Source organism: Staurois parvus, unplaced genomic scaffold, assembly GCF_062004578.1.
Source record: "Staurois parvus isolate SC_StPar_1 unplaced genomic scaffold, SC_StPar_1.0 ptg000347l, whole genome shotgun sequence".
In the NCBI taxonomy this organism is placed as follows: Eukaryota; Metazoa; Chordata; class Amphibia; order Anura; family Ranidae; genus Staurois; species Staurois parvus.
Genome location: NW_028318143.1, coordinates 5,453,659 through 5,466,171, shown reverse-complemented (window position 1 = coordinate 5,466,171; position 12,513 = coordinate 5,453,659). Strand labels below are relative to the sequence as shown.

At 43.5% G+C, this 12,513-nt stretch overlaps 1 protein-coding gene and 1 pseudogene across 2 annotated transcripts in view; both read left to right on the top strand.

Annotated features, from left to right (window-relative positions):
* Positions 1–12,513, top strand: part of SSX2IP (SSX family member 2 interacting protein) — a 58,018-nt gene that overhangs the window by 3,868 nt on the left and 41,637 nt on the right. Inside the window, exons 1-2 of one of the 2 annotated variants that reach the window (XM_089684401.1) lie at positions 1,834–1,899; positions 11,994–12,101. In XM_089684401.1, the coding sequence (XP_089540527.1) occupies positions 12,056–12,101 (46 nt within the window). In that variant the 5' untranslated portion in view covers positions 1,834–1,899; positions 11,994–12,055. Of the gene's footprint in view, positions 1–1,833; positions 1,900–11,993; positions 12,102–12,513 lie in introns of those variants that run through there. The other variant, XM_089684400.1, reaches the window with a different exon arrangement.
* LOC149456806 (U2 spliceosomal RNA) lies at positions 6,600–6,715 on the top strand (annotated as a pseudogene).

The window sequence follows — 12,513 nt, the reverse complement described above, 5'->3', positions numbered from 1 at the left end:
AACACAACCCCAAAGCATCATTGATCCAACCCCATGCTTAACAGTTGGACAGAGGTTCTTTTCATTAAATTCTGTGCCCCTTCTTCTCCAAACGTACCTTTGCTCATTCCGGCCAAAAAGGTCAATTTTAACCTCATCGGTCCACAGAACTTGTTTCCAAAATGCATCAGGCTTGTCTATATGTTCATTTGCAAAGTTAAAACGATGATTTTTGTGGTGAGGACGTAGAAGAGGTTTTCTTCCGATGACTCTTCCATGAAGACCATATTTGTACAAGTATCTCTTTATAGTGGAATAGTGTACCACAACTCCAGTGTCTGCCAGATCTTTCTGGAGGGATCGTGCAGTCAAACGTGGGTTTTGAATTGTTTTTCTCACAATCCTGCGAGCTGTTCTGTCTGATATTTTTCTTGGTCTTCCAGATGTTGCTTTAACTTCCACTGTTCCTGATGACTGCCATTTCTTAATTACATTCCGAACAGAGGATATTGACATCTGAAAACACTTTGCTATCTTCTTATAGCCTTCTCCAGCTTTGTGAGCGTCAACTATTTTCAGTTTCAGTTTTCTAGACAACTGCTTAGAAGAACCCATGGTGCTGATTGTTGGGGCAAGGTCAGATGAGTCTGGGCATTTAAAACCTTTGAGATTGACATCACCTGGTCTTCCCAGACGATGATTGAGAACAATCCATGACACTGGCAGGTCTCAGCTTGGCAAAGGGGGCAGTGCATGCTATAAATTCTGCAGGGTGCCCAAACGTTTGCAGACGCCATTTTTTTGTTTTCTGTTATTTTGAAAGTGTAAATGATGGAAATAAAATCTAACTTTTGTTGACATATTATAAGAATGTCTAATCTGTAATTTGATGCCTTTTGGAGATTTTTCCATCTTTCCTTGGCTTCTTTATGCACATTAATACAAATTTTTAGCTGGGGTGCCCAAACTTTCGATCCCCACTGTATGTCCTTTTTTAATAGAACGCAAATGTGCGGCCGCTTTGCGTCTAGGCCCAGACACCGGGAGGCCGCACATTTTCGTTCGGCCGGCGTGAAGAGGTTAAAAAGTTAGGGTCCCAACACTGAACCTTGGGGTACACCACTAGACCATTCAGAGTATGAATCCTTAACCACTACTCTCTGAATACGATCTTTTAGCCAGTTTTCTATCCATTTACATACAGATTTTTCCAAGCCTGTAGACTTTACCTTACACGTTATCCGTGTGTAGTGAACTGTGTCAAAAAAACGCATTTTAAGTGCACATTATTGTATGATGGCAATCAGCGGAGCTTCACCACATTTACGGAGTTCTACACTTGCGTAGTGCACAGTCTATTTGCCTTTACTAAAGCAACCCCAGTGTGTGCTTGTGATACAGGTGCTTTTTTATAGTTCAATACTATATGTGGTTTTTTGGGGTTTTTAATGCTTTTTTTTGACCCATAAACTTCAATGGCCGTGCGTGAAAAATGAAAGCAGGTTGACCAGTACTGCTCTAGGGGTGCGCTCTTCTGCTGAAGCCAGATGAATCTCCCTTTTCCTCCTGTACTCTTTGCAAGTGAAAATACAGAACATGACCGAACATGACAACAAGAACCTCCTGTACTGTATTTAGCAGCTGAGAAACCCAGGAGCCTGGGGCAGCAGGAGAGGAGCATGAGAGACGAGTGTAACAGGTGGACGAGTTCTCCTGCAGGTGAATGGAAACAGCCGTCATCGTATAATTCAAGGCTCAGTGGCTATGAAGGGTTTTTGTTGCTGACCTTTAGAATAAGGAGGAGACTGTGCCTGGGCTGGGCTTGGTGTAAGCTCCTTATCTCCTACTGCAGGGTGTTAGGTGCTGGAGGAGATACACTGCATACTGCTTCTGTCATTGAGATCTGGCCATTTACACACAGTAGGTAACATTGTTTCTATTTGTTGTATATATTTATCTACTTTGTATTGAAACCATGAGTGTATCATAATTGTGCGACTGATTTTTATGGGCGGTTGTTGTCTATGAAAGTTTCATGTCTGCTTTGCTGTGGTGTTCTTGTAGGCCATTCTGTCATTCATTGGTTGATACTTGATAAAGTTTGACAGGTCAGCGCCATGCATGATGGTTTGAGCCAGCCAACTGCATCCTCTGGATTTATTGTTAGAGCCTTTAGGTGTTAGTTGTAGATTTATTTGCTGTGTGACTTTTATTTATTTTTATTTGGTCACCAAATCTCTTGTTTTTACAAGTTAACTGAATGATCCTTTTAGCTGTAATCCGCTAAATATTATTATTATTATTATACAGTATTTATAAAGCACCAATAAATTATGCAGTCACTTTTTTTCTTTTTTTTTTAAATGGAAGTAGAATTTTCATACAAACTTGTAGATGTCCAAGACTGTCTATAAATGGCCTGATTATTTCAATGGCTTTATGCCCCTTTCACATGGGGCAGACACTGCTTGACTCCGGTTTGTTCAGCGGGGAATCTGATCAATGGATGGACAGGTGTAAATCGACCGACTGTCTGTTTAAACCCATCTGCCCTCTGATCTCCTAGACAGAAGGGAAATTGATCCCTTTCCATTTCTTTTTTGTTTGTTTTATATAACAGAACGGATTGGAGGTAGGCAGGTGTAAACACACAAGTCCATTTACATAACATTCATTGCTCCATAGAAGTGAATAGAGGGTCCGATCGGTTCCACCTGAAAAATGGACAGGCAGACCCAATCGGACTACACAAGAAGGAAAAGCAAAGCCAGCGCTCAGGTCCATAGGCCTCCCAGGGACACGGTTACGGTCACTCGCTGAGGTGCAGCCCTCTAAAGATTTGGGAATCTTGATAGTACTGGAAAAGAGCAAAAACAGGGCGCACTCTTCTCGTGCATTCCTGTGATAAAAAAAATAATTTATTGCGAATGACAAAAGTGTTTACTCACAAACCAAGAGTCCTAATTAAAAGCAAGGAACCAATGTGACAGTCCCAGCAAGTGGTGGTCTTGCGACAGGGTGTGCGAACGCGTTTCGGTAGACGAGCTCCCTTTTTCAGACCCAATCGGAATGACTTTGTGAAAGGGACCCTATTCTAGAGCAAGGATCCTGCCAATTTAGAGCAATCAGGGGAATTAGGCTGGCCATACACTATACAATTTTCTGCCCAATTTCCTTTAGATTTACCTTCAACTATGTAATGCAAGGGCCCGCTTAATTGGATACAATTGAAAGTGTTGTTTGGGTTTGACCTCATATTATATGGTTTTTGGTAAATCTAAAGCAAAAATCTCAAGAAAATTGTATAATGTATGGCCAGCCTAACAGAGAATAAAAAGATTTTCATGTGGGGGTGGAGGTGTAACTGTGCATAAATCGCTTCAATCAACCAGGTGAGTAGTGGTGGGGTCCTGCACTACAGAGAGGCACTGGTCTCACTAGATGCTCATAGGTTAGCCACAGGTTCCTCATCAGTGTGAGTGCTTCACAGCATGGAATGCAAGGGAAAGCATGCAAGAAAGACACGCATATAAATAAATCTGGCAGGGGTTCTAGTCTTCTCCTATTCTGGAAAAACAAATCGTAGGTTTTGGAGAGTGCCCCTCACTTTGCTTGGTAAAACGTCAGCTAGTCCCCAGAAAGCAGTAAAAACCTGCCAAGGGCTCTAACCCTTCCCCAGTCTATCTCTAAACTACAAATGGCTTGACAAGTGCTTTAATGTGGTTTTCAACACTTCTTCCTGGCTGTGTGCAATGCGGTAGGGATATGTAAATCACAAAAGTGACTGAACAGAGTTTCTTTTGATTAGGAAATACATTTCAACTGTCTGTGAATTGAGCTGTTTGTTTGGAGTTCGGCTTTAATATATCTTCTGTGCTCTAATAATGTACACACAATTAATTATCTGTAACCAGCCGTCTGAACATTTCCTAGAATAGCTGAGAACAGGGTTTCATTTGTGCTGAGCCATATGGAGGGATTACTGGACAAAACTGAGTGGGTTTAAGTAGATTGGAAGGCTGCTATTTGTGGAATGGCCGGTGCTGTGCCCTCTGATTCTCATCAGGATAAAGTGATGTGAGTTGTTGGGAGACACAATGTGCTACAAACAAGATTAGGAGGATGCTGTATACATTGCGCTTTCCACAGGTCTCTTGTAGTCAAAGCTTTTTGTTCTGTATGGACTCTGGTTTTCATTGTTTAGGGGTAACCTGATGGTGAGGCAGGACTGGACCAAAAACAGAAATCTATAACCTATATCAAAAGAACATGCAGCGCTAATGAAATTCAATATCTCATGCATATAGTCATAAGGTGCATATAATCAAACAATGGTATTGTGAACACCACTCGATCATAGGATCGATCTAAATATATCTAAACGTCCAGGAATGGTGATCATGGTAAATAAATATCTCCAACAAGAGTGTTCTTGCGGTGCATCGTGCAAAATTTCAAGGCAAGGTGGTGAAAAAATGAGTGACTTCTGTGACCGTATTCCTCCCACAGAGATGAGTGTAGATTGCACTAACCAGAAAGTTCGATGGTAATGCGCATTTGAGTGTTAACCAACTCCTGGTCATCCGCCTATTGAAACTGGATCACAGAGAGGTCGCTGGCCTGCGTCAGCTGGGCAAATATCGCAACCTCAGGGTCTCCAGATATCGGGATATGCAATCGTCTCATCAGCAGGGGGAGTTTAACCATTCCTGATGTGGCCACCAGATCATCCCAAGCAAGCCTTGAAGGGGGGGGGGCTCGGAAGTAACGAGCCAGAACAACAGAAAGATCTGATAGTGTAGTACTTTATTATCCACAGGGGTAAAATATACAGAGTACTTGAATTTGGTACTCACATGCAGTAGTAGGCAGTTGATGTTAGGGAATTCCAAAATGGCCGCCGGCCGTCCACAGGAGCCGTGCGGTGTGACATCACAGGATGTAGGGCACCTCCCTAACGCGTTTCGTGCGCTTGCACCCCTGTGGATAATAAAGTACTACACTATCAGATCTTTCTGTTGTTCTGGCTCGGTACTTCCGAGCACCCCCCCCCCCCCTCCTTCAAGGCTTGTTTGGGATGTCAGGGCTCCGGGTATGAACAGAGGTATGTGAACTGACGCAGGGAAACGCAGGCTTCAGATATGTTATAAACAATATAATTTATTAATACTAACAATACATAAATGCAGTGCAATACTAAAACATAACGCAGTGCAAACAAACCAAACCACCCACAGATAACAATACATACAATGCAAGCGTAGTCAGGCAAGCCGGGTCAATAACAATCGGGCAGGTAGGAACAGGAGGAGCAGGCAGAGAGTAGTCAGGTCACGAGCCGGGTACAGCAACTAACGGGCAGGTAGGTACAGGGGGTCAGGCAGAGAATGGTCGGGGTCACAAGCCAGGGATCAAACAGGAGAAGTCAGCAGAGGTATGGATCAGGCAGGGCCAGCAACGAATCAGTCAGACAGAGACAGGAACAGGAACACAGGTTACAAGATACAGGGGCCCATGGAAAAACACACACCAAGGCCCAGACTGCAGGTCTGGCCATCCCTTAAATACACCTGCAATCAGCCCCAGGTGATGGCTAATTGGCGAAGTGAACCTCTGGTTGTTGAGAGCACCCGCTGGCCAGCCCTGGTACTGCAGCCCACAAGGCAGGTGAGTCCCACCATTACTGGCAAGTCCATTCCTGGCATGGGATGATCTGGTGGCCACATCAGGAATGGTTAAACTCCCCCTGCTGATGAGACGATTGCATATCCCCTGATACCTGGAGACCCGGAGGTTGCGATATTTGCCCAGCTGACGCAGGCCAGACGACCCTCTCTGTGATCCAGTTTCAATAGGCGGATGACCAGGAGTTGGTTAACACTCAAATGCGCATTACCATTGCGATTTCTGGTTAGTGCAATCTACACTCATCTCTGTGGGAGGAATACGGTCACAGAAGTCACTAATTTTATCACCACCTTGCCTTGAAATTTTGCACGATGCACCGCAAGAACACTCTTGTTGGAGATATTTATTTACCATTATCACCATTCCTGGACGTTTAGATATGTTTAGATCGATCCTATGATCGAGTGGTGTTCACAATACCATTGTTTGATTATATGCACCTTATGACTATATGCATGTAATATTGAATTTCATTAGCGCTGCATGTTCTTTTGATATATGTATTTTGGAGGCTCCTGGTGTTCGCCTTTCATGCTAGTCGCTTTTTCATTTTCATCCAGCGCTCGTATCATTTATTTTTTGAAGTCTATAACCTGTTCTGCCCAGGAGGCACATGTTTTAGGATCCAGGAACATGTGCTTCTGTTGACGGCAAGAGAAGAAGCTTAACATAAAGCTGTCATTAAGACCTAGTAATGTAACTTACCATTCTAAAGGCGGCATCACACGTTTTATTTTCTTGTTCTTCCCATGACTGGCCCGGCTGATTCTGACACTTCTGAATCTGGGTTTTCTCTCTAAGGCTCATGTACACTGCAGCTGAACTCTCCCTAATGTTTTCCTATGTGTCCATGTACACATCGTCGTTTACAGGCAGTTGAGTTTAGTTGTTTTTTTTTAATGCACCAAACTTGCGTTCAGTAGTAGATTTTATCAGCTTCTCGGCCTTTTGGCTAAGATCAAGTGTAGTATCTGTTCTTATCAGTGTCCAGTGGGGGTGCTCCCGACCATTCTAGCTTTGCGGGGATGGTTGTTGTATAGTACCCTCACTGGTATGATGGGGGTCCGGAAGGCTAGTACCGGAGGGACAGAAACCAGGGAGCGCCATGATTCGTTCTGGGGCCTTGGGAGTAATTCCTCTGATAAGACTGGAAAGACCCAGTACCTCCTGATTCGGACGGATCTACCTTGGTCTGGCCAGGGGCTGGGGACGCAAAAAGTCCGCAAACTCAGTGCCCCCTGGGGAAGACGCTCTCAGGGGTGTCACTAGTAACACTTGGGTGTGGGACCCCACGGTGTGAAGATGACACATGGCCACTGTTTTTCACCTCTTTTTGCACAGCGCCCTAAGGACCAGGTCTTTTGGCTAAGTCCAGGGCAATTTTTGCTACGGGCCTCAGGGCCTGGTCTGTGCACAATTCGGCACGGTACCACTTTTTTATTTTTTCTATTCTATTTATTTATTATGCACTCCCACGTTTGTCACTTTTTACTTTACTTATGTGTGTGTTTTTCATGGATGGAGGGTGTGGGTCCTCGGGCCTACCCTGAAGTCTAGGGGGAGGATGTGTGGCCTTTTGGTTCCTTCCTCCCCTGATCCCTAGGGGGCTTTCTCTTCGGGAGAGCCCCTTTGCCTAGTACTGGATGTCCGGCTTCGGCTGGGCATAGGGAATGGTGGTCCACCAGGCCTTTTGGCCAGGAGGACCAAATGGGAACCTTGTCCCTGTCAGGAGCTTCGTGCCCCGGGGGATCAGGGTAAGTGGTCCAAGCCCCTTTAGGGGTAGGACACAGCACACCCCTAAGTGCACTTTTTCGTGTGGTGTTTTGCACTTGCATTTTTTTTGTGAACACTTACGGGTTTTTTCATTATAGTTGCACGTTTGCGGACTTAAAAAAAAAAAAAAAAAAAAAGTAGATTTTATCAGCGTTTCAAATGCTTGTAAACGTGACTAACCACTTTTATAAGTGTTTGCGTTTGGAAATTTTTTTTAACTCTTCCATTTCCAGATGCTTTCCAGAGCTTTTTTTCATCATGAAAAATGCATGCAAAGTGATTTCCCGGTACTCATTTGGACCCGGTACACCATACTTTGAGGTTTCGCATGAAAGAAAATGTTAGATGCTGCTGCAATAATTTCTGCACAGAAATGAGCTGGAACACATCCAAACACCACAAAAAAGACAGCTAATCTCAACAAATACTGCTTCTGCTCTCTCTCTGCGTCTCTCAAAATCTCTGAAATAGTTAATTTTTTACTGTTTTTCAGTGCATTCTGGGCATTCTGGGAGGTCTCCTGAGGTCATCTTTAAAAAACGCTTCTAAACGCAAACACTCATAAAAGTGGCTAAACAGACGTTTTTTTTAACCTACGTTTTCCAGCAGTCAGTTTCCATCATTCAAAAGTGTTTTCCAAACGTCCCGTGTACATGGAGCTTATGCCTAAAATGATATTGGAGCTCTGATATTCCCCCTTGGTATACCATTCTGCTGTGCATTTACTGTATTGCCCTGCTGAAAGGTACATACATTGGAGGGTGCATACTGGAGATTATTATTATAATAATACAGGATTTATATAGCGCCAACAGTTTGCGCAGCGCTTTACAAAATGAAGGTAGACATTACAGATACAATACAATTTGAGAAAACAGAGATCCGACTTGAAGCTTCCATATAAAGCTCAGCCAGGTTTGTGGGGTTAACGTACACTCAAATTAGCAAATATTCACTCTTTTATATTCTAAATAATATAAAGAAATGTTTATTTGGCTTCAAGGGTAACTCCACTTTCGTTGGAAAAAAAATAGCAAATAAAAAAATAGTGTATACAACTGTGACACGAGTCATATTGTAATTGAATGTTATTAAAAATTACCTTTCCTTTTCTGTCTGCATTGCTGTCATTTTCTGTAAAATGTGCAGCAATATGGCAACCTGGAGGCGTTTTATACAGTGATGGTGTACAGAACGCCCCCCAGAAATGTACTTTACAGCTTGTGTGATTGGCTCACTGATTCTCTTAGAACTCTGCACTAAGATACAAGTCCAATTTTGGACACCCCTGCAACAAAAATATCCTTTTTGGCGAGATATTCCCAAATGGAAATCCTGTCTAAAGGGATGCAGACACTGCCCATTTCCTCATTAGAGCCCTGCCGGTGCAGCAGCTGATTGATAGTTGTAAAATCACTCCCCTTCAGGCTCACATGGACACAGACAAACAGCTCTTTCTTCAGGATAACAAAATGTAGAAATCTGCAACAAAGGTTGTTAAAATCCTTGAATTGTACATAGATCACCCAACATAAATCTCAACAAAACTGGAGTTACTCTTTAACCTCCCTAGCGGTCTGATTATGTCCATATTTCTGTGCTGAAAGCTGTACACTTTTTTGCATGGAAATATGTTTTTTTTTATTGTAGGCTGTAATTTTTAGGAATAACTCACTGAAATCTGTCCGAACAAGAGTCTAGTAAACATCCCGGGTATGTTACAATTTGAAACACAAAATCATAAATTATAATTTAATAAATAATCATAAAAAATAATATAATAATAATAATAAAAAATTGAATTCAATAATATAATCAAACCAAAAACACCTGAAATTTGAAATATAGCGCCAAGTTCGCACATCACTGAGCAAAGCCGCAGAATTGTTTTCAGTGTCTGATACGAATTTCCCCCACAAATCATTATCACTCAATTCTGCAAGTGGTTCTGATTTACTATCGCTGTTCTCTAGCTGGTCTAAAACCGCTTTTGACCTAAAGGGACGCTTTTTGGACGCCATGGACGTTTCTCAGTTTCCCGGCAGAAAAAACAGTAAAAATGCAGGCAGGGCACAGGACAAAGCACTCGGGACAAAATGTATGTGAAATGGTTTGATACACTAAAATCACATAGTAAAACATTACTGTATTAGTGAATGTCACTTTTTGTCATTTTCAAATTTCCCGCCGTTCCATCCCCCGAACGTCCCGACGCTCGCAGGGGACGGAACCCAGATGACAGATGCCGGCATCGGCCGGAGTACATTACAGGGGACACTGCAGGAGGGACATCGCGGGAGCGCAGGACAAGGTAAGTGAAGAACAGATCCCGGAGCAACGCTGCATGGTATTCCTGAGTGTAGCTCGGGGTTACCGCTTTTGGTACTGAAACCTTACCCCGAGCTACACTCGGGAATACCGTCAGGAAGGCTACGCAGTAGACTGAAAAGTCTACTTTTTGCTTTGAATTTCTTGTGAAAAATAGCCGTGTACTTCTGATGTGTGTTGCATAAAAGTGCAGCATGTCTGCGTTGTCATGCAAAGCAACACACTGCATTACAGTGCAGGGCGTCACATCACAATGCATTGTTGTGCATGGCATGGAGTTAATGAAGTGTTTTGTGTTCACTTTAAATAAAGTTTAAAAAAAAGAAAAGGGAAAGTAAATGCTGTGATGCATTGTAAAGCACATGAGGGTTATGCACTCTATAACGCGTGCCCACCAGAGTGAAGAGGCCCTTACATCACAAGTTAGCAGATCACTAGTCATCAGGGGGGCATCTCTCACACAAGGAAGCAAAGTTCTGCTTCTAGCAAGATTGCTGCCTCTATCCAGAGACATTTGGGGTTATTTACTAAAACTGGAGAGTGCAAAATCCGGTGCAGCTCAGCATAGAAACCAATCGGCTTCCAGGTTTTATTGCCACAGCTTAACTGAACAAGCCGAACTTAGAAGCTGATTGGCTGCCATGCACAGCTGCACCGGATTCTGAGTGCTCCAGTTATAGTAAATCAATCCCACTATGTGGAAAACGGCAGTAAAATGATCAGCTGCAGGGATCCTCTAGGACAGTGGTTCTCAACCTGTGGGTCGCGACCCCTTTGGGGGTCGAACGACCCTTTCACAGGGGTCCCCTAAGACCATCAGAAAACACATATTTCCGATGTGTAAAGAGCAGCTGCTGTGTAGAAAGCTGCTGCTGTGTTGAAAGCAGCAGTATTGGAGGTAAAACGACACTCATGAATTATAATTACTGGGTAAATAATTTTATGGTTGGGGGTCACCACAACATGAGGAACTGTATTAAGGGGTCGCGGCATTAGGAAGGTTGAGAATCACTGCTCTAGGAAATATTGGTGGTTAGTCCTTTGCTGTCTGTTTTCCTCTTTGGGTGCAGTGTCCATAATACAGGTCCTCTTTAAGCCCTGGTTCACACTGATGCGGTGTGGAATTCGAAGCGTTTTCAGTGCGAATTCTGCACCGCATCACAATCACACCACGTTCATACGAACCGATGCGGGTGTGTATGTTAACACCCTGACATCGATCCGCAAAACACAGTGCAATGTGCAGAATCAGAATACCCATGTGATCCGATTCTAGTGTGGACCAAAAAAGGGTCCTGCATGTTTTTGGTGGAGGTACGGTGTGAATAGAACCATACAAAATGTATGGCTCTGATTGCAGCGCACACAAATCGCATTTGATTTGTACAGGAATGCGGTGTGGTTCCTGTGCGAATCACATGGAAGTTACCGCACCGCTGTAGTGTGAACCTAGGCTAAGGGTACCAAGAAGTGAACTTGATTGGGATGAAGAGAGCGAGAGAACATGCAGGATCCTTTTAGTACTTTAAAGCAGGACTCCAGGGAAATGGCTAAGTTAAAAAGATGTAATTCTGTGCAGCCAGTCTTACGATCTAGGCACCTCTGCTAATGCATAGCCAGAGCTCTGCCCTCAAGTGCAGCTACACAATACAGCCTGGACCCGCCTCATCCTGCTTAGCTACTACTAGACCAGGAGGTATTGATAAAAGCATTCATGTGATTGCCTGCTGTATGTAACAATCAGTGTTGAGGCTCATTCAGATGTGCAACCAGGCCCCCATCCTAAATGACATGCAGCTGCTCAGGGCTCTACACATGCCGCAGCTGCGATGCTTCTCAAAATTAACCCGCGTGTACTTTCTGCTGCATGCGACCTGTTATAGTGAATGGGGCCACATTGCAGTCACATAAAACGCATGCCGTTGCGACACGTTGAGACAGCATTTTCAAGTTAGTGAGGAGGTGACATATCTGCTCCCAGCTGCCCGTTAACCACCCTCTGAAAAGCAATTCACACTAGATTGCTTTTCAGAGGGGCAGCAGGGGCTGTCACGCATCAGAACTGGCTCTTAGACAGACAGCATGGTGCAAACCTGTAGAAAACCGATTTCTCCTCAGGGCTGAACCTACCACTACCAGTATTGGCAATGGAAAACACACTGCATGCTTAGTATTTGTTGTCATCCAAAAACATTTTCTAAATTGTGTGTTTGCTTTCTTTTTAGGAAATGTCTGCGTAGATGAATCGTCTGTGTTGCATGTGTGGTAATACTTCTCTACCTATTATATGCTGGCTATGGGCGATTGGAGGACAAACAACATGCCAGAGTCAGGTAATTCTGCATTCTGAAAAGCCCGGGGGGCGGAGCTATAGGAAGCGTCGGAAGGAAAATCTTATTGTTAAATGGTAGCTGAATAGAATTCTTGCTTAGTTGTCAAACCTGGTCTGCAAAAATGGCAGTTAGTTGATCGTTGTGGGTAACGAGGAAATATTCCTGTTGGCATACAAAAGCAGCTGTGTTCTGTCATAAAATATCCAACATATAAAAACAATATAACTTTTATGAATTTATTAAAATGGTTGTAAATGCTTTCCTATACCCAGTGCAGTGACAGGCCTCAGGTGATACACAGATGAAACTTATCCTCCTACATAAGTTGTACCTGTTTATCTCCAGTCTTCCCGTCTCTATATCTTTTCAAAGTGCTAAATTTTAAAGCTTGCCTGAGAGTTCAGAAAAGAAG